The sequence below is a fragment of the Peromyscus leucopus genome, chromosome X, assembly GCF_004664715.2.
Source record: "Peromyscus leucopus breed LL Stock chromosome X, UCI_PerLeu_2.1, whole genome shotgun sequence".
NCBI lineage: Eukaryota > Metazoa > Chordata > Mammalia > Rodentia > Cricetidae > Peromyscus > Peromyscus leucopus.
Window position 1 is genome coordinate 60,076,316 of NC_051083.1, and position 25,294 is coordinate 60,101,609.

General features: G+C 44.5%; 1 protein-coding gene across 7 annotated transcripts; it reads left to right on the plus strand.

Moving 5' to 3' along the window:
• The first annotated feature begins 4,992 nt into the window (after positions 1–4,992).
• On the plus strand, positions 4,993–24,891 carry Arr3 (arrestin 3). 7 transcript variants are annotated; one of them, XM_037199062.1, is made up of 18 exons: positions 4,993–5,120; positions 7,784–7,889; positions 10,277–10,396; positions 10,655–10,685; positions 10,834–10,894; positions 11,091–11,135; positions 18,016–18,215; positions 18,315–18,374; positions 18,950–19,017; positions 19,629–19,764; positions 19,948–20,032; positions 20,411–20,483; positions 20,827–20,964; positions 23,161–23,244; positions 23,482–23,505; positions 23,675–23,739; positions 23,981–23,990; positions 24,725–24,891. In XM_037199062.1, exons 3-18 carry the CDS (start codon positions 10,389–10,391, stop codon positions 24,780–24,782), a joined length of 1,146 nt encoding a protein of 381 aa, XP_037054957.1. In that variant the 5' UTR covers positions 4,993–5,120; positions 7,784–7,889; positions 10,277–10,388; the 3' UTR covers positions 24,783–24,891. The 7 variants fall into 7 exon arrangements, with proteins under 7 accessions (XP_037054957.1, XP_037054952.1, XP_037054958.1 ...); XM_037199057.1 differs by lacking the exon at positions 23,981–23,990; XM_037199059.1 differs by lacking the exons at positions 10,655–10,685; positions 23,981–23,990 and adding an exon at positions 9,290–9,370 and having other exon boundaries at positions 4,994–5,120; positions 10,359–10,396.
• Positions 24,892–25,294: the final 403 nt, after the last annotated feature.

Here is a 25,294-nt window from a genome sequence, read left to right on the forward strand (position 1 = left end):
GTGGCTTAGTGGTTAAGAGGACTGGCTGCTCTTCCAGAGGACCCGGGTTCAATTCCCAGCACCCACATGGCAGCTCACAGCTGTCTGTAACTCCAGTTCCAGGGGACCTGACACCCTCACCCAGACATACATGCAGACAAAACACCAATGCACATAAAATAAAAATAAACAAAAAAATATAAAAGCTGTCAGATTAATAGGAGTTACATAATTTTGGAGGTAATACAAATCAATAAAATACAGAGTATGATCATTGTTATAGAGAAAAATGAAGGAGATCATGAAGAAGAAGAATTTGCTGTTTTGAATGTTGGAGTGACTTGAATAAAGACCAGGTATTTTGAGGAAGGGAAACGGAACATGAGGTCAGAGCATTTGGGAGGGACCAGGTCTTGAAGGCTCTTGTGAGCCAATGTAAAAGCTTTGCTGAGTGGAAGCAAGCCACAGAAGTTTTGGAGAGAAGGGGCATGGTGTGACCTGCTCTCCAGAGGGCTGTGCGGAGACGAGACAGCAGGGCAAGTGGCACAGGAAGAGTTACAGATAAGTCAGATGCTGGTCGTGTGGTCCAGAGTGACAAAGGTGACAAGCGGCATCATGTTCTGGGTAGGATGTGAACCTAGAGACAAAATGTACTGATGTGGGCTGTGAGAGGGAAAGAGGAGTCAGGAGTGACTCCAGGCCAGGCCTGCCTGCTTACAATTACAGGCCCATGCCTGTCATGTCAGCAGTTGGGATTGGAAGGATTGCTCCAAGTGCAAGGCCAGCCTGGGTCACATACTAAGACTCTGTCAAAAAAAAAAAAAAAAGAATTAATTGCAGGTTTCTTGCCTGGCCAACTAGAAGAAGGGAACTCCTCTAAACAGCCCAGGGAAGGCTATAGGAAAGCACATTTGGGGAAAGAAGGGAAGTTCATTTTCCAGTATATATGTTTTGAGATGTCTATGACACATGTAAGAACAGATGGCCAGGAAGTAGTTCATGTCTCTCTGTGGATGCTAGCCAATAAGCTTCCCTTACACATCCCACCCCTTCCTACACAGCACCTTGTCTTTCTCCATCACTCCAGAAGAACCTGGTCTTAGTACAGTAGAGAAGGCATGCAGAGCAAGTTTCCATTATTAAAAGCCTAATGCCAGAGAACAGTTGGCAGCAGCTGCGGGTCTGAGGCTTCATAAGTACCATTGTCTCTGGCATACCCAGTAAATTGGGTCTGGAGGATGCTGTGCATAAGGTGAACAGTACTTGTCGGGAGGGATGAGCAGGCTGGAGCAGAATCTTTAAGTGGAAGCAATGAAGATTCAAAACCTGATCCTCGGGTCCCAAGAATGTGACCTAACCACATCCTGAAAGAGAGAGGAGGAGGTAGGCCGGCAAAGAAGACTCTAGAATCCAGGAGCTGGAACTCTTGGAAGGCCTACAGTTCTGGATGTTGGGGGAACCTGGAGACCCTGTCCTGTTTCAGGGTTGAATCAGGCATAAGCTGAGTCCTGGGCTACTGACTGCTGGGATGTGATATAAAAAGCCCAAGTGTTCGGAGCTAGGTGAGCTTGTATTCAAACCCCTGTTCTGTTTATTATCTGTATAACCCTGGGCACCTATTTCTGACGATTTCCTCAACAGTGAAATGGGGATAGTAATGCCCAACTACAGGTGTCAGAATATGAATTGATCAATAGGTGTGCAAACCCTTGTAAGTCATAGCATACTGCAAGTCTGTAATAGTTTCCTTCACTGGAAATTCTGTTCCAAGGGATGAATTTGACCTCTTTGGGGAGGTGAAGTGTGTCTTGAGACTCGAGATTCTAGTCGTGGAGAAGTGTCACATTAAAAAAGATCTGGCATGGGCCAACTTCCTGCTCTACTGCTTCAAGCTGGCTTAACTCGAGGGGTTCCCTGGCTTAAGTCCTCCAGGCTTCACCTGACTTAAGTCCAAGCAGGTTTCTGCTTGTCCCTGGACATCGCTGCAGTAGCAGCTGCTGTTGCCACGGCCGCCCAGGGTCTACTTTAGGAAAAGACCTCCCCCAACATCCCCAACAGAAGCCCCAGCTTCTACCAGCCTCCCAGAGGGAATGAAGCAGTGCAGATGAGCTGTCTCTCAAGCGTGTCTGCACTTGGCTCTCTGTGGCTTGCATTGCTCCGTTTCTGCCATTCCTCTGGACACTCCTGACCCCTTTCCCCGTCACCAAATGTGGCTCTTCCCCAAAGCGGACTCCCCTCCCTTCCACCCCCTTCTTTCTGTCCTCTTCCCCTTCTCCACCACTTCTTTCTCGCTTTCCCCTCTCCCGCTCTCCTCAGAAAATTACCCTCATGATTTTAACTACCATTTAGATGTTATTGATAATTTTCTTTGGTTTTGTTTTGAGATAAAATCCTGCTCTGTAGCCCGGGTTTGCTTTAACCTCCTGGTGGGCCACTCCATCTCCTCAGTGCTGTTATTACAATATGCACCACCACGCCTGGAAGATGTTATCAGGAACTCTAATAACAAAGATTCCACCAGAGCCCCCCCCCTTCTCCTCTCCTCTCCCCCTCTCAAATTTCTGTCTCAGAGCTGGAGAGAAAGCTCAGTACTTAACTTACCAGCATCCACATCTGTAATTCCAGCTCCAAAGAATACGACAATCTTGACTGACCTTTGTGGGCACACACACAGACACACACACACACACACACATACACACACACTTAAAAATAAATACTTAAAAATACTTCTCTCTCCTGTTCTCACAGAATTTAGTTCTCATAGAAATTATAGCACACATCGTAGCCTTCCTATAATTACACTCATTCGTGTTTTTACCCATCTTCTTCTGATCCTCTCACCCCTAAATTTGATCCAGAGCTCCTGTCCTTACAGCCTTCTTACAAAGTTATGATCTAGCAAATAGAGCTTTCCAAATGAGGTATGCGCTTGTCCAAAAAAACGCCTTCCAATAAAGAGTTAAGAAAATAAGTACCTTGCATATAGAAAGTATTAAATGAATGTTGAATGAGTGAATAAATGAAAGTTCATTGCGGTGTTTTGAGTCAAATGGTTTCTACATCTCTAACCCTCCCCTGTATATGTGGTTTTGTTGTAGATTACTTCCACTCGAGCATTTGATATCAATTCAGTACTTACCTTAATACCTACATAAATGTTCCCACACCATTATTGGTGATAATCCTTCCATTCTACTACTCCAACTTTTTCTCAGTCCTCTCCTTCCCGATTCCTCACCTGTGATATTCATAAATGTGTTGATGGTAATTTCTCTGAAATGTCCACTGTTTATTTGGGGACTAGAGTAGAAAATGGGGAAAGACGTTTTCTAATCTCTTTAAATTAGGATGAAGGGAGGAAGGGAGAGAGGAAGAGCGAAAAGGAAGGCAGAAGAGAAGGAAGGGAGGGAGGGAAGGAGGAGGGGAGGGGGGAGGGGGGGGGAGGGGGGAGGGAGGGAAGGAGGAGGGAAGGGAGGGAGGAGAGGGAGGAGATGAATAGGAGGTAACAATTCAGTTGAAAACGAAGGCAGAATTCCAGCTTCATAACCTATCAGCTGTGTGACCGTGAAGAAGCCTCCCTGGACCCCCATCTCCTCAAGCGTGCTGTCAGGATCCTAGGATCTGGACTGTCGTGAGGAAACAATCAGACAATACACAGAAGAACTCAGCACAGTGGCTGGCTGCTGTCATCTGTATCATTGTCAGTAGTTGTATTTTGAGGCTATATTCAGAGCGTTTTCCTTACGAAATGAAAAAATGAGGTCACCTTCTGAAAGTTAAACCTTGATGGAAAGAAACAGTAAATGGAACCCTGGATAATCCAAACTTACCAATGAAATCACATGAAAGTGACTGGCTCCATACAGTTATACTCACTTCAAGTTAGTTTTGCTCATGTATCTTCTCTCTAGTGTGCCTTTGGGGGAAGGCAGGCTTTTTTAAAAAAAGGGTCTCACCCTGTATCCCAGGTTGGCCTATAATTCACTAAGTAGCCCAGGCTGGTCTTGAACTCAGCAGTCCTCCTACCCCAGTCTCCGAAGTGCTAGGATTACAGCCATGTGACACCACACCCGGCTTAGTGGGACTTTCTTGTCTTTCTAAATGTGATCATGTAGGTAGTTCCCAGTAGCTGATCTATCTATCACCTTTCCATCCTCCCCCACTGAGCCAATGCCTTTGTCCACATCCCACTCAAATCTGTTGATTTGGAAAGAATGTAAGAGCCAGAGAAAGGTGGGGGAGCAGAATGGAACACTGAATTCCAGGCCTGGCATGGCTGTTACAGTCCTGGACTTCCTGCAGCTATAATTACCTGTACAAGGTCTAAACAGAATTGGGCTCATCTACCCCTCCTGTTACATGAAGGGGGAGGAGCTCATGAGGCCCCACCCACTCCCAGAGGATTTATGTGTAGCTGATGGTTGATGGCGTAGAGGGAGACGTTTTCTTCAATGGTGTTGCTGCTGGTAAGGTGCCCCTGTTCCTGCAAACAAAGTCTAACTCATGCTCCTATAAACAACCCCAATGTCACTGGATGAAAACAAAAGTGGACTGGCTGGGGAGAGGGGGAAGGGACAAGAAAGATCAATGAGGGTGAACACAGTCAAAATGTATTATGTCCATGTCTGGACATGTCATAATGAAACCTATTATTATGTATAATTAACACATGCTAGTAAAATATTTTAAAATCTGTTGATTTGCTTTCAGTCACAACAACAGAAAATTTCAGTAACTTAAAAAAAAAAAAGAAATGTATATTAGCTTGCACTTAAGTCCAGGAGCAGATTCAGCAGTTCAGTAATGTCATACAAATCTAGATTCTTTCCATCTTTCTGATCTGCAACCCTCAGCATGTTGTTAGGAATGCTCATGGTCACAAGGGGACTGTGGCAGTTTGGGCATTGCATCCAAACTCGGCACTATTCAGTGAGAAGAGAGGAAGGCCTCTCTTCCTGTGCATTTATTTTTATCATTCAGGAAACCTTTTTCAGAATCTCCCCAGCACATTTCCTCTCACATCTCGGTGGCCTGAATTTCATCATGCCTAGAAAACCCAGTCACTCTCAAAGAGATGAAACAACCCTAGCCAATTTGCCGAGAGAGGCTCTGGAGGAGGGCAGATGCGACTAAAAATGGTGAGTCTGTCTACAAAGATGGGGAGAGGGCTACTGGGTTGGGGAGCAATCCTGTGTGCTACCAGCCTTACTAAACAACTCACCGCTTCCTTATAGGGAAATGTGCGTATCACACCCTAACTGACGGTCTAGCTGGGACATCAGTGGGGTGTGCAGAGTGGGAGTGGATAAGGACCTGAAAATATTGCTCCCAACAGTCTATCAGATGGATTCCTTTGCCTCTTACCCCTGCACCCTTGGAATATGCAGATACTCCATGCCAAATGAAAAGATGGTGATAGGTCTCTTTGGGATATTGCTAATGGAGGAACAAGGGAATTTGGGGGGGGGATGTGGGTGTACACAGGGTATGAGTTTCCTACAGATATTATAACTAATTATCATAGACTTGACTTAAGGCAATACACAATAGTTCTCTATAAATCCGGATGTCAGAAGTCTGGAATCAGCATCAATGGGCTCAAATTCATGTGTCAGCAGGGCTTTACTTAAACTGCAAGACTCACCTTGCAACCTGAGAGGCTGTGGGGAGAGGCTGTTTCCTTGTCTTCCAGCTTGCAGAGCCGCATTCTGCAGCTCTGGCTTCTTCCTCAGTCTTCAATGTGAGCACTGACAGGTCTGGTTTTGGCCTTCCTATTGCCTGTCTCTTCAGTCAAATCTTGTTTTTGTTTGCTTTTTAGACAGGCTCTCACTGTGTAGCTCTGGTTGGTCTGGCACTCACTCTGTAACCAGACTGGCCTTGAACTCACAGAGATCAATCTGCTTCTGCCTCCCAAAATAAGACTAGTGACACCCTTTGGGCTAAGTCAGATAACCCAGAATAATCTCTCTATTTTAAGAATCCTAATCACACACTTGGGGGGCAGAGGCAAGAGGATCTCAGTGAGTTTGAGGCTGGTCTGGTCTACAAAGTGAGTTCCAGGACAGCCAGGGCTATTACACAGAGAAACCCTGTCTCTGAAAAAGAAGAAGAAGAAGAAGAAGAAGAAGAAGAAGAAGAAGAAGAAGAAGAAGAAGAAGAAGAAGAAGAAGAAGAAGAAGAAGAAGAAGAAGAAGAAGAAGAAGAAGAATCCTAATCACATCTGCAAAGTCCTTTCACCAAGGCAGGTAATATCTATAGGCTTCAACAATTCTGACCTGATATGTGTGAGGGTCAATAGTCAGCCCATCATGGTAAGTAAGGATTCATTGAAGTGCACTCAAAATTTGTGCAATATTTTGGGCATGGTGGCATATGCCTGTAATCTCAACACTGTAGAAATTAAGCCAGGAGTTGCAAGTTCCAGGCCAGCCTAAGCTACACAGTGAGACCTTGTCTAAAAAAAAATTATGCATTTTACCATCTACAAATTATATCACAGTCCCAAATTGCAAGTACTCAGAAAAAGAGATAAAGATTAAAGTTCAATAATAAGGAGTTAAACATCTATCAGGTCTCTGTAGATGTAACGGTCTTATTAAATAACAAACACAGAGCCAAATGCAGAGTTAAAAGCCCAAAAGGTCAGAGCAGTAGCTAAGAGCTGAGACTAAAACCACCTTCTTATCCATTACAATTTTAAATGAGCTGTACAACATAATACCTTAAACAAGAGTAGAAATATACACACAGTATAACAAAATTAACTTTAAATTTGTAGCAATAAACTAAAATCTATACCAATGTAAAACATTTCAAGCAAGTCATTGCTCTTTAAAAGTAGGTTCAACAATCTATTCTTTTATCCTATCATTATCTATACTATCCCCTTTTTTCTTTAGAAAGAGATTGCATTTATAAAAATATTGGTTTTTCTGTGTCCCATATCAGAGGTCTCCTTTCTTCCCACTGAGCAGATCACAGCCTGACTTCAAAGATTGGATAAGCCCCTAAAAGGGTGAGCAGGGCTTTGAGTGTGAGTCTGATGAAAGTTAGGCCCCAAATGGATTGATTCTGTTTTTTTTTTTTTTTTTTTTTTACCTTCCACATAGTCACCAACCTTAGCAAGTTTTGGGCTTTTCCCCATGTGCCAAAGCTTGGTTCCTGTCTCATTATAGTCCCAGCAGAATCCGAGCTTCTCTAGCTGTCTGGAAAGGCTTGTGAAAGATGCAGAGCAATTACCTGAGAAGGCCCTCCCTCGGGTGCATCCTGGTCACGGATGGCCCTGGCTGACTCAGCCAACTGTGCGAGGGAATACAGAAACTCTATCTAGGTCTTGGAGGCAGATATTGGAATCTGCAGGGCACCTGCTGCATTTCCAGATTCTTGTAGCTATAGGAAATGGACCAGTGGCAGTGACAGAGATTGCTTATTAAGAAAGAGAACATTTCCAATCAAGGAAGTGAACCAGAGAACTGGAACCTCATAGGCACTGGGCTACAGCAGTTGTGACTTTTTAACAGGGCATTAATATAGCACTCACCTTTTCCACCATGTGTATTTCAGGGACTTTTCTCACACAGATACTCTGTCCCATACATGTAGCCTTCCGTTTTGAGTACTAGGCTATTTCTCTGTGATTAGTTTCTTTCATATGTTCATTTCGAGACAGGGTCTCTCTATGTAGCCTTGGCTGTCCTGGAACTCACAGAGATCCACCTTGCCTCTGCCTCCTGAGTGCTGGGATTAGAGGCGTGCTCCACCACACCCAGCCATATGTTAACCTTGATACTTCTATCTCTAGCCTACATGGGGCCCTCGGTGAGAAGGAAGGCCCAGTTCAGCCAGCCACAGCCACAGCTATCCTCTGAGGACTAGAGAGCCCATCTCAAGGGCTGAAGACTGCGGCTGTAAGTAAATACTAAAGACCAGCTAGGTCTAAGGGGAGGATAAGAGCGATCAGAGTCCTGGATCCTCAGACCTTGAAGTTTCTGCTTCTACATGCTGCATGCCTACAGACATGAGGCCAAGGCCCTATGAGAAAAATGAGGAATAGAGATAACTTGTTTGCTGCTGTTATGGAGGCCCTGGTAGCTGCAGGGACAGAAATATCTCTAATTCCATGGGTGGTCACACAAGGTGAGGGAAGCTGCTTAGAGCACGGACCCAGTTTTAGGGATTGGAAAGACTCAAGGTTGGCAGCGGGCGGTGGGGAAGTTATTCTAGGTCTGGGCCAAACAGATGTCAGCTGCCCGGTGCCTGAAAGTGTAATGCTCTGCTAGTGTAGCAGAGCCCCTGCCCCAGGCCAGGAATGCTCGGATGCCTTCCTCTCTGATAAAAGAAACTCAAGGATCTCTGCTCCTGCTCCACCACCTACAGAAGACTGATTCCTGCTCTACACAGGAGCTAGGATAATCAGGGTTTCGGATTGTTATCAGGTGTCATCGACCCAAAGTCCAAAGACTTTGGGGCAAGGCTACTCTTTCCCATACTCTTGGCTTTCCCATACAGTGGCCTGGAGCAGACGGTGAAAGATACGGAGGCCAGGATGTCACACAAGCTGCTCAGACAAACCCAGGTCCACACCGTAGGCCCTCCTATTTTTACCCCCTCACTATGCTTCACCTCGAAGAATTCCAGCTTGTCTTTGATCCCAGCCCTCATGTGTAAGGCTTCCCAAGTCCAGACCCCCGCTAATTCCCTTCTTAAATACACCTACCTGTAGCTGTTAGGTCTCAAACCCCAGACAAATGGCTGAAGTGCCTATTTACATACCAAAGCAGACCTAGCCTCTGGGTTCTCCCAGCACCCCTTAGTCCCTACCTGTTACAGGGTATGGCTGGCTTACCCCACCCCCTACCCTGAACTCTCCAGCCCAGGATCTGGGGTCCTCTTCTCCCAGCCACTCTTCCTTAATATAATCCAGCCATTGGGGCTACATGGGCCTTTTTACGTCCTTTTACCTTTCTTGGTCTCCTAGTCTCCCTCACATGGCCTGGTTCATGGTCATGGTTACTCTGGACCCTTCCAGGTGCCTCTTATCTACAACAAACCTTCTCTTCCACCATACATAGGAGCAGTTAGGCCCTCCTTTTTCTTTCTTTTCTTTTCTTTTTTCTTTTCAGTAGCATCATCAGAACCCCCTAGCCCTGGGGTAACCTCAGTAACCAGCAGCTGATCTCATAGCCACTAATCTGTACTCACTAATCTGTGTTCCAAACTCTTGGCCCCTGAGCTAATTCTAGCAATGTTTCATGCCACCCACCTCAACCCTATTCTTGGTCTCTGACTCCCACCAATCCACATTCAGAGGACTGTGGATATAAGAGGCTGGGAGGCCAGCTGAGCAACCAGAGCAAGAGACTGAAGGAAACTCCATCTCTTCCCTCAGGTAATATTCCAAATCTCCCTGCTTCTAGCCCACACTAAGCCTACCAGCCTTGCCTTTAGCATCTCCTTTAGGAGAAGGAGAGGGGCATCTTTCCTGCTACAAGCAATGGTTTTTCAGGCTGATATAAGAGACTTCCAGCTCTTCCACCACCCCCGACTCATCCCTCTGAGCAGACCTAATCTGTACTGAAATGTCAGAAATCTGTACCAGAAAGACATTTCCCTCTCTAGGGTTCCCTAGCACCTGGAGGGATGGGCAGGGCTAGGGTGGGAAGTCAGGAGGAAAGTCGTAAGAGGGTGATAGATAAGGACAAGGAGGGCCATCAACCTCCACAGAGCTTCTACCTCCGACACCAAGAAAGCAAGAGCAGCAACTCCGTCGCTTCTACACCTTTCCTCCTCCTTTTTCCCTTTCTTTTTTCTTAGCTGGAGGCCAAAAACATGCTCACTCAGGGTCAAATCCATTTCAGGGACAAAAAGAGATATAATCCAGCCATTTACTCATTCATACCGTTAACAAACATGTCTTGCCGACGACTGTGTGCCAGGTGAAGTTCAGTATCGTGCCGCCCAAGAAACACATTTTAAGAGACAGAGTGGGATCAAGTGGGATACATAGAAAGGATTAAGAATATAAGGTAGGGAGCAATCAAGGAAGACACCGAACATCTTTCTGGCTTTCACACATATGCACACATGCACGCATGTGTACACACACAAACACACAGAGAAAAAAGAGACAGACAGACAGAGACAGAGACTGGCTTAGAGAAAACAGGGAGGGAGGTGTTTTCCCCTTGTCCGGTAGGCTAAGTGAGTAACTGAAGAGGTGCCCTGGGAAGGGAGTATGGCAGGAAGCACTGTGTGCTGGTGTGGTAGCTAAGGAAGTAGATTTCTATTACACTAGGTGCTCATCACTGCGGGAGACTGGACTGTGATGAGGAAAATAGGGGCTAAATAACTGAGCTTTCCTCCTTCGCTCATCTCAGGCAAGATTCAACATAAATTCCAACGCCAGCATGTCCACGTAAGAATTCCTTCTAATTTTGCTCTGCATCTGTGCATTGTTCCTTATCCAAACCGGAGTACTGCCTTTGGGACGGAGGGGTTTATAGTTCTGGGCCCTACCCCAATTATCTCTACCCTTGCTCTATCTCGTGCTCTTGGAGCCTCTTCTAATCCTAGGAATCTTTTCTGTTCCCCAAACTTCCCTTTCTTTTCTTTTTTCTCTCCTCTTTCCTGCTCTGCCAACCCCCTTCCTCTTTCTGCTTGTTCACCCCCATAGCGTGTTTAAGAAGAGCAGCTCCAATGGGAAGGTAAGAGAACCTGGTCCCGCTGAGCAGATGAGAGCTCGAAGGACCAGTGGATACGTTCTTCAAGGGCTCGGTGGGCTGGGCTCTGGGCCGCGGGACAGTTCATTCAAAGATAGCTGTGAGACTGATACAGCAAGTTGTTTCTCGACAGCTTTCTATCTACCTGGGGAAACGAGACTTCATGGATGCTTCCGACACCGTGGAGCCCATTGGTTAGTGAGTCCCAAGTGGGAAAGAGCCTGAGACGGGAGTGGGAGCCAGGAAGTAAAAGACAGACCAGGCATGAGCATGCAGAACATTGACACCAACTGAAGGGGAGAAAGGGAGGGATCATTTTGGGAATCAACTTCTGTTTCACTCACACTCCAAGTTTTTCTGATGGGGTACCATCTCTCCCTTTCTCGGCAGATGGAGTAATCCTTGTGGACCCGGAGTACTTAAAAGGTCGAAAGAGTAAGTAGAAATCCTTACTGGTTTTTGTAAGCTGCAGGAGTCCCAACGCCACACATGCTAGATAGGCTGGCTACCTGAATGAGAGGCCCAGACCAGAGGGCATCAGAAAAACAGGAAGCAGCAGGAACTGTTAATGTTTGGTCTGCCAGGTCCTGACAGCCTGCAAGTTCGGCTTAATGTAGCCACATTCTTTCGGTTAGAAAAAGAACTGGTCTTTTTTGTTATTTTGTCTTTTTTTTTTTTTTTGATGCATGCCTTTAATCCCAGCACTTGGGAGGCAGAGGCAGGCAGATCTCTGTGAGTTCGAGGCCAGCCTGGGCTACACAGTGAGTTTCCAGGACAGGTTCCAAAGCTATACAGAGAAACCCCATCTCAAAAACCAAAAAAAAAAAAAAAAAAAAAAGCTCAGAGGTTCCAAATCTCAAAAGACTGTTTCTCTGTTTCTTTTTCCCCAAAGAGTATTCAAAAGAACTATGTTTCTAGAGAACAAATAAAACACTCTTCAAAATTATACAAAACAAACATATGTGCTGAAATTAAATTAAAATAATGTCTTTATAAAATTTCTCGTTTTCCCCATTATTGATATGGTGGTCCTGCTTGACTCCTGGTCTCAATTTAAGCTTAGTCTGCTTATGGAGTGAACCAATACACAGAAAAATCCATATTTTACATCAGTTTATTGACTTTCAAATGCTAACGACTCACTAAAAGATTTTTTAAAGACCTGTATAGGTCTTTAACTATTCCATTTATTTATTTGTTTGTTTGTTTATTCATATTTTGTACCCCAAGTGTCCCTCAGGCTTCCATTTTGCAAGATCTGATATATGTCATTCCATTGGGTTTTTCTTCACGTGTTTGTTGTTTTGTTTTGTGTGTGTGTGTGTGTGTGTGTGTGTGTGTGTGTGTGTGTGTGTGTATGTGGGGAGAGAGAGAGAGAGAGAGAGAGAGAGAGAGAGAGAGAGAGAGAGAGAGAGACTGCCTGAATATTCCTTTAACAAAATTCCAAAGGAATAATAAGCACAGGCAGTAACAGCAGGCGACAGCACTCTGGCAGCAGAACTCTGCTTCAAGATTGCACCGAATTATTTTCCTCTGTATTTTTCCCTTTTAATTCTCACTATGGATTAACCCCACTGTGATCCAACTGGACTGAAAATTGGGTTCAACTGGAAAAAAGATTCAGAACCAGTTGGTGACGAATGGTCTAGAAACAGCCTTTGGATGTTGAGGGATAAAAGAGCCACCATTATCTCGAAGATTAAGCACCATGGATAAGCAATCTGGCCAGTTTCAAATATCAGAGAAACTTTGCAGTATAGCCACGAATTAGTAGCAAATACTGTTCCTAAAATCTAAATGTTTCTCCCCCACCCCCACCCCCCACCCCCCACATTCCTAAAAATGCCCAGAATAACGTAGGGAAGGAAATATTTACTTTAAAAATTGCATGTTGCTTGGCATGATGTCTACATCTATTCCAACACCTAAGAGGCTGAGGCAGGAAGCAAAGTACAAATTTAGGCTGGGCTAGCATGCATAGTGACTTTCAGGCCAATGGAGCTACATAGTCAGACCTTAGCTCCCCCCAAAATGCACATTTACTCTGAAATTAGATATATTTTTTCTTTTTCTTTGAATTTTCTTTTATGTCTCTTTAGTAGGGTTTTATATTATTATTCATTTAAATCATATATACTTCTGAAATTTACTCCCAGTTGTATGTTTTGTTACATTATGAATGTCCCCTTACTTTCTTCGTATTTTCTCATGTCCTTTTCTATTCAAGATGTACGTTTTAATGTAAAGTTGCATATTCTATGCCATTGAGTGCTAAAGGCAAGTGAGGCAAAAGATGGGAGGATATGAATACATTACTGTTTAACCACACTCCGTCTGGCCTCTGTGTTATATCTTACAATTGCATGTGAATGTACAGTGCTCACAAAATTTAAAAAAGTTTAATTTCAAAAATGAAATGAGAGATAAGTTCTAAGTACCTAAGATGACTTTGTGTTCAGTTACAGAAACAAAACAATTTGGAACGCATCTCAACAGATAACATGGCAGTTATCTCTGGAATATGATGTGTGGTAGAGCTTTGAATTCTCTTTTTGATTATACTTTTGAATACTCATAAATTTGTATGTATATGCTTTATATAATTAAAACACAAAAATGGATAAATTTAGAGTAGATGTTGACTTTTAAAAGAAAATAAAAGCAAGCTACTACCAGATCTGGTAATATAGGCCTATAATCCCAGTAACCAGGAGTGGGGGGATGGGGGTGCTGTAGGATAATGCTTTTGTACACTGGTTTAATAAAACGCTGATTGGCCAGTGGCCAGGCAGGAAGTATAGGTGGGATAAGCAGACAAGAAGAATTCTGGGAAGAGGAAGACTGAGTCAGGAGACATCAGCCTGCTGTCCAGGGAGCAGCAAGTAATGGCACAAGCTAAAGCCACGGAACATGTGGCGGTGACATATAGATTAACAGAAATGGGCTGAGTTTAAGTGCAAGATCTAGTCAATAGTTAGCCTGAGCTAATGCAAGCAGTTAAAAATAATATGAAGTCTCTGCATGATTATTTTATAAACAGGCCATTGGGCTGCAGCGCCCAGGCAGGACTGGAGAAACTTCTAGCTACGGGGGTCCATAGGCAGGAGGATCACAAACAAGTTCAAGACTGGGCAATTTAATGAGATCTTGTTTCAAAATAAAAAGTAAAAAGAAAGTTAAGTGGCAGGGTGTTTACCTAGCTTGTAAGAGAGCCTGTGAGTTTGAGGCCAGCCTAGTCTACATAGTGAGTTCCATGCCAGCTAGAACTACTTAAGAGAGACTGCCTCAAAAAAAAAGGCCATAGCCTTGATCCCTATAATCAGCACACTGCCACCAAAAGCAGCAGTCTGAAGAAGGCAGGGTGAGGGGCTATTTTTTTATTTTATGTTTTTTTTTTATTTAATTAGTTTGGTCAGAAAAAGCATAGAAGACGGCTGAGAAGAAAGAGGTGCAGGAACAGATATGAAAAAAATGAGGAACAGAGTGATGAGCAGTAGGGGACAAAAAGAAAAAAAAAAAAAAAAAAAACAAAAGCCTCAAAGAGCATGCAGAGTAAATTATTTATTATTTTTTTTTAATTTTTTTTTATTTAAAAAAATTAAATAAGCAAATGAAAGAGATAAGGAACTAGATAGGAAAGGGTCTAGAGACCCTGGAGGAGAGGTTGTCAACCAGATAGACAACCTCTCCTGGAGTACCTTGCTATGAGTGCCTAGCATGGGCCATGGAAACAGCAAGGCCAGTGCGGGCTGCCTAACCTCTGATTTGACCCCAGTGGTTTAGCACCATCTCTTCCCTCTGCTGGGAAATAGCCTTCTTCTGACTGCAAAGGAGGGCTCAAAGAAAGCAAAAGACTGAGAAGGCAAGGGGATGGCAAGAGTTGGCTTGCGGGGCTAGGGGTCTGCCTTGGTGGTAGTGTGAAGCCTAGCATTTCAGGAGGGCTATTTTCTTGGGAGGCAGAAGCAGATGGTGCTCTGTGAGTTCGAGGCCAGCACTTAGGACACTTTTATACATATCTTGTATATTGTGATCATATTTATCCCCCATTACCCTTCCCCATTCCTGAGGATCTCCTCCTTCCTAACTATTCCCCTTCTACTTTAGTCTGCTTTCTTGTTTTAGTGTATGAGGCAGTTATGGATCATGTACAACATATGTAATAAGTTACTTTCTATTCATGCATGGCTGTTGAGAGTTCTCTGTTTTAAAGAGATAGGCCCCAGATAGACTTAAAGTTACTCATCTCTGTTCTCCACCTTTCCTTGATTCCATCCCTGTCACCTTAGTTTTGGAGTATACCTGCCTACCCCATCCCACACTCTGTTAGTATATTTCAGAGGCTTTCTGTCTACCCCTAATCTTAGATAATAGCTCCAAAGTATAGTTTGCTTATACCTGTTCTGTTTTTGCCAAGATTTCTATCATCATCATCATCATAGTCATTAATCATTTATATCTATGGATGTTTCCAAATAAAATTATTTTTCTTTTTTTGTTAAAGACGGTGTCTCATGCAGCTCATTCTGGCCTTAAACTGACTTGTAGCTGAAGCTAGTCATGAAGTCCTGATCCTTCTGCTGCCACCTCCCAGGTGCTGGCATTGCATCTAAACACCACATTAGGCTTCAAAGGAATTCTTCATACATTAACTCATTATAAGCATCCTCTGAGTGAAGTTTGGTACAAATGAGTCTAGGCTCTGGAGTCTAGATCTGTGTGAGTTGTGAGTTGAAGTCCTGAACCTGCCTAGGGATGTAGCTTAGTTGACAGAGTGTTTGTCTAGCATGCATGAAGTCCTAGGTTCAATCCTCACCACTACAAAAACCAGATATGGTGGCATATCCTCAGAAGTTCAAGACCACCTCAGGCTACATAATACCTTGTGTCGAAATAAATACATACATAAACAAATAAGTAGAAGAAAAGGAATCCTGAACCATTGACTAATTTTTTTCTTTACTTAAGGATTGTTGTGAAGTCTACATAATAGAGTTATGGCTCACAGTGCAGTACTATTTATATATTGAGGGTATGTATGTGTTGTATGTATGACAGTAGTCCATACATGTGAGTGTGCAGGTATGCATGCCTGTTCACCCACATGCTGAGGTCCGAGGAGCCCTCCAGGTGTCTTGCTCTATAACTCTCCCTCCACCTTATTGAGTGGAGATGAGGGTCTCTCACTGAACTAAGCCCACCATTTTGGATAGGCGGAATGGCCAGTGACCTGGGATCTGATTGTCTCTTCCTACAAGTGCTGGGTTACAAGCACGTGCAGCCATGGCCGGCTTTTTATGTGGGTTCTGGAGATTGTGACTCAGTCCTCACGCTTGTAGAGCAAGTGCTCTTACTCACTGAGCCATCTCCCCAGCTCCGGCCCTCTTTTTGCCAGTTATACTAACAGGGGCCAGGGAAACCAAGGGATTTGGATAAGTCCTATTAAAGTCTAGGTATCCTGACCCTCCCTAAATCCTTTTCGAAACATTGTTGTTGTTATTATTACGTGTTTGTATGTGCACACATGTATACAATCTATGCACGTCAATGTAGAAGTGAGTGGAGTGTGAGTGGAGGTCAGAGAACAACTTTAGAGTGTGTCAGTTCCCGCCTTTCATCTTGAGATCTGCCTTGTTTTTGCTACTCTGTCTAACTGACCCATGAATTTCTGGCCAGTTCTCCTGCCTCTGCTCCCATCTCACCTTATGAATGCAGGGGTTACAGATGCAAGCCACCACTTCCAGCTTTTGTGGGTTCCAGGGATTAAAATGAAGTCATCCAGCTGTGCAACAAACACTTTTACCTATTGGCTATCTTGCTGGTACCTGCCCCTAAATCTTGTTAGCTTTTTTAAACTATTAAATATTTCAGGCATTAAAAATTATATCTACTACCTAGGTTTGAAGAGAACTATAGAACCTGAAGCTTCCTGTGTCCTTCTTTGTGTCTCTCTCCCTTATCCTTCTCTTTTCTCCTACACAGTTAACCATTCTCCTAGATTGGTGTTTATTCGTTCCATGATGCTTATATACTTATACTTCACATTTATATATCTACAGCCAGTATTTATATTGTTACATACAGTTTTAAGCTTTATATAAATGATAACACACTGCACATTTAGTTCTGCTGTTAGAAGTTTTTTACTCACATTTTTTAGATTTAATAATGTTAATATATTTATTAATCCATTAATGCTGCTATACCAAAATACCCAAGATTGGGTGATATATAAGGAAAAGAAATTTATTTTCTCACCATTCAGTAGCCTGGCAAATCCAAGTTCAAATGATTAGCATGTTCAATTCTCTGGTAAAGGCTTCTCTTTGCATCTAAAATTGTGCCTTATTGCTGGGCCCTCCAGAGGGGAGGAATGTTGTATCCTTAGGCGGCAGAAGGTGAAACAGAAAAAAAAAAAAGATGGATGCTACATAAGGCTTCCCTAATAAGGGCTTTAACCCCATTCATAAGAGAAGATGAGAAAAGATTCAATTTTACTAGATAGCACCAGTTTTCCAAAGTGGTTATATTAATGTAGCTCCCATCAGTCATTCATGTGAAATCCCATTGGGCTACAGCATCATGAACACTTAGTGTTATCTGGCTGTAATATTTTTGACAGTCTGATCTGTACAGACTGTTATCCCACTGTGGCTTTAATTTGAATGCATCTGATTACTGCTGAGACCACACAAGTCATTGGCCATTCATACTACTTGTGCTTCTGCTAAGAATCCAGCCTCATTCTTTGCAAACTTTTAGAATGGCATACTTTTTACTGATTTGTAACAGTTATTTTGTTCATGTATGTGTGGAGGCCAGAGGTCAACCTTGAGTGTCATTCCTTAACAGACACCACCTACTGTGTTTTCGAAGACTAGATCTCTCACTGTCCTGGGGCTCACTGGTTAGGCTAGGCTGGCTGGCCACTGAGTCCCAGGGATCCACCTGTCTCCACCTAGCAGCACTGGGATTGAAAGCATGTACCGCTACCACGCCCCAACTTTTCACACGGGATCAAATCCAAGTCCTCACGCTTTCGCAGCAAGCTCTTTGCCAACTGAACTATCTCCTCAGCCTTCCAGAGTTCTTTATATTCCAGATGCTAAACTGTTATATGTGCTTCAAACATTTTAACTCTCGATTTCCTTTTTTTCTTTGTGAGACGTTTAAAAATTTACCGCAATCAAATGCATTGATCCTTTTCTTTATGGCCATACTTTGGGGATTATATTAGATTGCCTCTCTGGGTCCTCCTGTCCCCCATTTATGATTTCCTTCACCGCTGGTCTGACAAGTCACTCTCCTTCGCCTGCAGTGTTTGTCATGTTGACATGTGCCTTTCGCTACGGCCGTGAGGACTTGGATGTGATTGGCCTGACATTCCGCAAAGATCTCTACGTACAGGCCAAGCAAGTGGCTCCAGCTGAACCCACCAGCATCCAGGGCCCCCTCACAGCTTTACAGGAGCGGCTTCTGCGCAAACTCGGGGCCAATGCCTACCCTTTCACACTTCAGGTACTGCCTTCAAGTCTCGGGCAGTTTTCAGAAAAGATTAAGAAGGAAAAGAACAGGAAAAGGTGTCCCTATTTTGCTGAGCTCCTTTTGATTTCTTAGATGGCTGCTAACCTGCCCTGCTCGGTGACACTGCAGCCTGGGCCTGAAGATTCAGGAAAGGTAAGGGAAGACAGTGAGCTAGTCACCTTTCCACCAATGATGATCAACTTCAAAGGAGGGAAGGCATTGTCTTGTCTTTTTCCCCCTTCATCGTTCAGTCTATGGAAACTCAGTTGATTTGGGCTTGTGGCATCATAGTACATCTTGATGGGAGCATGTGGCCGAAGAGGTCTGGGCATCTCATAGTGTCCAGGGAGCACAAAGAATATAGCTAGGCTGGCTGTGGTGGTGTACATTTTTAATTCCAGCACTTGGAAGGCAGAGATAGGCAGAACGCTGTTGAATTCGAAACCAACCTGGTCAATACAGTGGGTTCCAGGTCAGCCAGGGCTACACAAAAAGAAAAGAAACACAAGCTGGGGCCAAGCCTTTAATTCCTAGGCATCTCGGGTACAGTTTGGATCCAAACAACAGTGGACAGATAGACATGTAGTTACAATGGGGCATAGGAAGAGAGACAGATGGACAAGATTGGAGAAATGGACAGCTAAAGGATGAAGACATTTTCATGTAGTCCCGCAAGGGAGGGGGGATAGAATTGGAAATGCATTTTCTTTGTTCCTGATTCTTTCCAGCCTTGTGGGGTTGACTTTGAAGTGAAGAGTTTCTGTGCAGAAAATCTGGATGAGAAAATCCCTAAGAGGTACCCTTTGGTCTTCCTCAAATCCTTGCCTTAAGCCTCTATCACAGACCCTGCTCTTAGGACATAAAGGGGCCTAGTTATAGTGTCTTTGTCACCAACGTGGATGTCCTGTTCTGAGTCCCTCTGATTTCAGTCCTCCTCTTCACTCTAGGACATGGGTTGGCAGACATGTGAAAAGCCAAAAGACACATATTTACCTTTTGTGGGCTATCATAACTCTGCTGTTGTTGTACTGGAGCAGTCATAGATACTATAGAAATGAAAACATGTTGCTGGATTCTAACAAAACTGAATTCATGGACACTGAAATTTGGATTTTATATAATATCTATGTTACAGAGTATGGCTTTTTATTTATTTTAGCTATGTACAGCTGTAATCAGGGTTCTTAGACTACAGGCCGTAGATTAACAAGAATCAGGGCAGATTTAGCCAGTGGGCCAGTTTGCAATTCCTTGGTCTACAGAACATTGAGGATTCAAGGCATTCTCTGAGGGAAGTCTTTCTCCACGCCCGCCCACCCCCAAGTAAACAGAGAGCTTTAAGGGTAGTATGGGGTGGTCTGCTGTTCCAGAGCGAGACTTTGACCTTATCCCTTGGCCTCTCCTCAGCGATTCTGTGCAGCTGGTTATACGGAAAGTGCAGTTTTCAGCCCTGGAACCAGGCCCTGGTCCCTGCTCCCAGACCATTCGCAGCTTCTTTCTGTCAGCTCAGCCCCTACACCTCCAGGCCTGGATGGACAGAGAGGTTGGTGACACCTCCCCCCCCGCCATATCCTGTTCCTTACATTAGAACCGCTCTGCTATCTCTTTTTACTGATGTCTTAATGTGGGTAGGCAGAGATGGGAGTCAGGGCAACAACAGTTTTAAGGAAATGAAAATTCTAGATCTAGGTCTGGGTGTCTTCCTTCTAACCTTCTCCTGGTTCAGGTTCACTACCATGGAGAAGCTATTTCTGTCCATGTTTCTATCAACAACTGTACCAACAAGGTCATCAAAAGAATCAAGATTGCAGGTGAGTGTTCTGCATCTGACCCCCAAATCACGAGTTCGAAAACACAGCTGCACTTCTTACCCATTTACATTTATCTTAGTTTTCTTTCCAAAACAGACCTATCAAAAAAATGTGATCACTACTGGGTGGTGGTGGCACACACCTTTAATCTCAGTACTGGGAAAGGAGAGACAGGAGGATCTCTGTGAGTTCGAGGCTAGCCTGGTCTACAGAGCGAGTTCCAGGACAGCCAGAGCTACACAGAGAAAGCCTGTCTGGAAAAAAAAAACAACCAACAAACATCTTACTGCAGATGGATAGGATCACATCAAAGGGCAGTAAGCTGGGGGCATGAGGGTGACTGCCTGATTAGTCGTGTCCTTTCCCTGGCTTTTCCAGTTGTGCAGGTCACAGATGTTGTCCTGTATTCACTAGACAAGTACACGAAGACTGTGTTCATTCAGGAGTTCACGTGAGCTGCTGCTGGGGCTGGGGAGAAAGTCACCGGGGGGAGTGAGATGGTGGGAAGAAGGCCAAGAGGCAGAGACGGGGTTTTTGGAAAAGAAGGAACAGCAGGGAGAATCTAGAAATGAGGAATGTCACAGGGAGGGCTGAACTCTCAGGAGCACTGTCGGCGGGGCTATGCTTCCCAGGAAGACCACTGCAATGCTAGGACAGAGACTTCCCGTTCATAGATATACCGCTTCTCTTTAGATTTCCCACCGGTTCTTGAGACTTTACAAGATACTCTTGGGAGTCAAGGTCTACTCAGTTGACAAGCCTAGCCTACGCTCCTCTCTTGTTCTCTTTCAAAGGGAGACAGTAGCTGCTAACTCCAGCTTCTCCCAGACCTTTGCAGTAACCCCACTCCTGGCCACCACCCACCAGAAACAGGGCCTGGCACTGGATGGCCAACTCAAGCATGAAGCTACCAATCTGGCCTCTAGCACAATGTAAGCTTATAGGTAATTTGCAACCTCTATTTCCTACCCTTAGCCCGTCCTACATGCTATTACGCATGGCTCTAAGGTTTCATCTTCAGTTGAGCCTATTTGTCTTTTAAAATGCCCCTCAGCCCACTCACAGACCTCAGAGCCAGCCTCAAGCTAAATGAATACCTATGGGACCGATAGTAAGCTTAGGTCTTAGGTAATGAGAAAAGAAAATGCAGAGAACAGAAAATCCCTGTTATGTAAGATTTTACAGCCCAAACCAGTCACAGGGGCGCATGCTTACAATCCCAGCACACGTAGTGGTCAGCACTGAGGCAGGAGAACCACAAGTTTGAGGCCTGCCTAGGCTATATAGCAAGATCCTGTCACAAAAATGATACAGACAGGACTGGTGTGATGCCTCAACAAGTAGAGGCTCCTGCTGCTAAGCTAATGCTTGAGTTCAACCCCCAGGACCCACATGGTGATGGAGAGAATCAATTCTTGTTGTCCTCTGACCTCCACCTGTTTACCATGGCACCTGCACCCCTATATCCACCCAAGGGCACAAAATGGATAAATACAAACGTAATAATAATAAAAAATGAAGAACAAGACGCACTTCACAAAAAGCTTTACATCTATATTATCTTCCTAAGAATGCTATTTACGTACACTGGCCAGGTGGTTGGGTTTGCAGTTGTTTCTGAGGTGCAGAGGATGAACTCAGGGCCTTCCATTCCTATGGCCAGGTATGTTATTTCATTTACACATAACTCTGAGGCTTCAAGACAAGGGGCTTGTTCAAGGTTGAATAATTAGGAGGCAGACGGGATTCTATTATGTCATCTGACTCTGACCACGTGATCACAACAATAGTTACTATCTAGAGAAGAGAGAATAGAGTGGAGTGTTAGGAGATGAGAAATGGTGCAAAAGGAGGATATAAAATGAGAATTATATGACAGGAATTGATAGGACTCTTTGATGCCATTCATTTGGTTCTATGCCTTCGGATTAGCATTAGATGTGTTTCTTACTAAAGCCATTTGTCTACCATCTACAATCATAAATGCCCAATTCTCCCCACGCCTTATCAAGCAACTATCTACAGGTTGTTATTTGTAGAAACAGCCTTAGAAATTATCCAAAGAGCATTATTTTGTAGAGAGATCAGCAACCCCAAAGCAACCAAAAGACTACCCCCAGATCCTTACAGCTTTTGGTATCTTATTTTTCAATCATCAGGTTTTTATTGAGCACTTATTAAATGCTCGTTCCTATGCAATACAATCAGGATATACAAGAAACTTCAGACAATCTTTGCTTTCAGTCAATATACGGCCCAGATGAGGAACACAGAGGAATGCAAATGTAATAGTTAAGTGTTAGTTGCACGTGGTTCATATATGAGTCCAATAGAAGTGAAAAGCCAACGCAGCTCACAAGGGATTCTTAGAGGAGCTAGATAGAATGAGCACAGAGGAGATAGATTTTACAAAACATTCTTCAATAATGATGATGATGATAATGATGATGATGAGAGGAGGAGGAGGAGGAGGAGGAGGAGAGGAGGAGAGGAGGAGGAGAGGAGAAGGAGAAGGAGGAGGAGAAGGAGAGGAGAAGGAGAAGAAGAAGAAGAAGAAGAGAAGAAGAAGAAAGAAGAAGAGAAGAAGAAGGAGAAGAAGAAGAAGAAGAAGGAGAAGGAAAGAAAAGAAGAGAAAAAGAAAAAAAAAAAAAAAAAAAAAAAAAAAAAAAAAAAAAAAGAAGAAAAAAAAAGAAGAAGAAGAAGAGAAGAAGAAAGGAACATTCCAGACTGGAAACATGGCATGAAAAGAAGCTAGAAGATAGGAATCCCACGTGACATTTTGAGGAGCACAAAAGGAAGTCAGGTCTGCCTAGGCTATGTTCCAGGTGTTTAGGAGTTAGGGCAGAAAAGAGAGAAGTAGATGAGGCAAGATTGCTTTGGTTCCTGAAAATCAAGCAGAATAGTTATATTCAATAAGAAAATAGGCCCTCGAATAGACAGTAACACAGTCAAATGGAATTTTAGGAAGGAAAATGTCATCCCAACTGGGCAGAAGCAATTACAGCCTGGGATAGTTTTTGGGAAAAGACAAAGGCAATGGGGCATGATAATAGGAAACACAGAAAGGATCTGGGGGAGCTAAATTCACTTATATTCCTAACTCCCCAAATTGGCACTACAATGTCAAGTCTTCGACCTGGGATGAACAAGGAGCTTCTGGGGATCCTGGTGTCCTACAAAGTTAGAGTCAACCTGATGCTGTCCTATGGGGGGTAAGTGGAGGCTTCCAGTTGTTTGCAGGCTGAGCAGGCTTTCTCACTTGTTTTCCTCTCTTTTGGACTGACCCATTCAAGGTTAGTCTTTTCCCAGACTAAGTTCAGAAACCCGTGAACTCAACGAGTCACTCCCCCGCTAAAGGTCCACTCTGTTACTAAATCGGCTTTATGATCCCGCATCCCCAGCAAAACTGGGCTGACTCCTCCCCTACTAATGTGCCATTTTATTCTCAGCATCCTCCGAGGTCTTCCAGCCAGGTGAGAAGCTAGGGTGACAGGACTGAGGCAAGATGGGGAGGAAGAGGGCATACGGAGACCAAAAGAGTCCTCAGAAGCACGAGGGCCTCCCAGCACTGGAAAAAGCGAAGGAAGGTCAGTGAGTGGGCCCTTTCCGGACATCAGTAACTCCACCTTGGGCTACTTGCAGTGATGTTGGTGTGGAGCTGCCCCTGATCTTGATCCATCCAAAGCCATCTCATGGTGAGAGACCAGGTGAGGCTCCCAGGAACAATCACCCTGAGGGTTGGGGACCAAGCAGTTCTTGGAAAAGAGTGGCTTGAGGTGGAATGACAATAGGCAGATAGGATTTCTAGGTTCTCAGGGGACATACAGGGGAGGGGAGGCCCAGAAAAAAAAAAAGGAGGGAGAAGAGCAAAGAGATTTCTTCATGGAACCTGCAGAGCCACTTAGGCGCTTCAGTTCCATTTTCCATCCCTCTCCACGCTTGCCACAGTGGCTACCAGGTAAGTCAGGACGAGGCTTGGAAGCCCCACCCCACCCCCTTGCCTACTGCTGTTTTGTTATGGAATTTTAAAGCTTCCTCAAAGTGGTGTTTTCAAGACTGAACCGGAAGCATGGTTTAGCTTCACGTCACAGTCTGGTGCTTTCTACAGCCCTCTCTCCTGTCTCCTGCTGCTCTTCTTGGAATTGTTCTTCCCCCCTCATCCCTTTCATGTTTCCTCTTTCCTTCCCTCCCCAAACCCATTCTGCTGTTAAGGTGTCCTTATGACCCCTTACCCCTTAGCAAAACTGACTTGGTTGCCCCTTCTCTATTTTAAGCTACTGATTTGGGGTCCATTCTATCCACAGCATCTTTGTCTTTTTGTTTGTTTGCTTTTTGAGACAGGGTTTCTCTGTGTAGTTTTGGTGCCTGTCCCAGATCTCGCTCTGTAGACCTAGACCAAGCTGGCTTCGAATTCACAGAGATCCGCCTGCCTTTTCCTCCCAAGTGCTGGGATTAAAGGCGTGCACCACCTCCGTCTGGCTTTGTCTTTTTAATCCTTCCCTCTACCTGACCCTTCTAACACTCCTGGGTCACCACTGTCTAGGCAGATTTAGAAGGGAAACACGCCCTTCACATGGGGTGTGGAGGGGAAGGCTGGGAAGCAGGAAAGGGAGTGCCTCTTCAGAATCAAGAATGTGGAGAAAGCCCAGGAAGGGTTTGCTAACCTCCATTCCGCTCTGCTGCTTCTGCAAGCTCGGAGGACATAGTCATCGAGGAGTTTATGCAGCAGGCCAGCCAGGCCCAGGACTAGACAGCTCCAGCAGCAAACGGAGTTACGAGAAGCCAGTAGCCTCTCTCTGATAATCCTGTGTGCAAGTCTTCACTGCAACACTCTAATAAATTGCTTTGTCCAGACATGGCGGGTGATCGTTGTGCTATTTCCTTCTTCTTGGAGATTACTGGAACTACAGAGAACGATTTGTCTGCTTCAGGCACCAGTACCCCTCCCCCGCAACCCTTATTCACAAGCCTGATTACATTACCTGTACTAAGTACCTTGGCCCTATGAGGTCCCAGACTTTCCTCTGACAAGTCACTTGCCTTTTCTCTCTGGCTTCGGCTACCCTGGCCTCCACTTGATCACTTATTCTTGTGATCACCTTTTGGCCTAGCAGTGCCTGGTGCTTACACAGTAAGGAACCCCAGAGGAAGCCAAAGGGGAATGGCCACTCCCAGGCCTGGCTATGAGGCCAGCCGTTACCAGTTGCCACCAGAGAGGAGCATGAGGTGATACCAGGTGGTACAGACTCAAGCGCAGAAAAC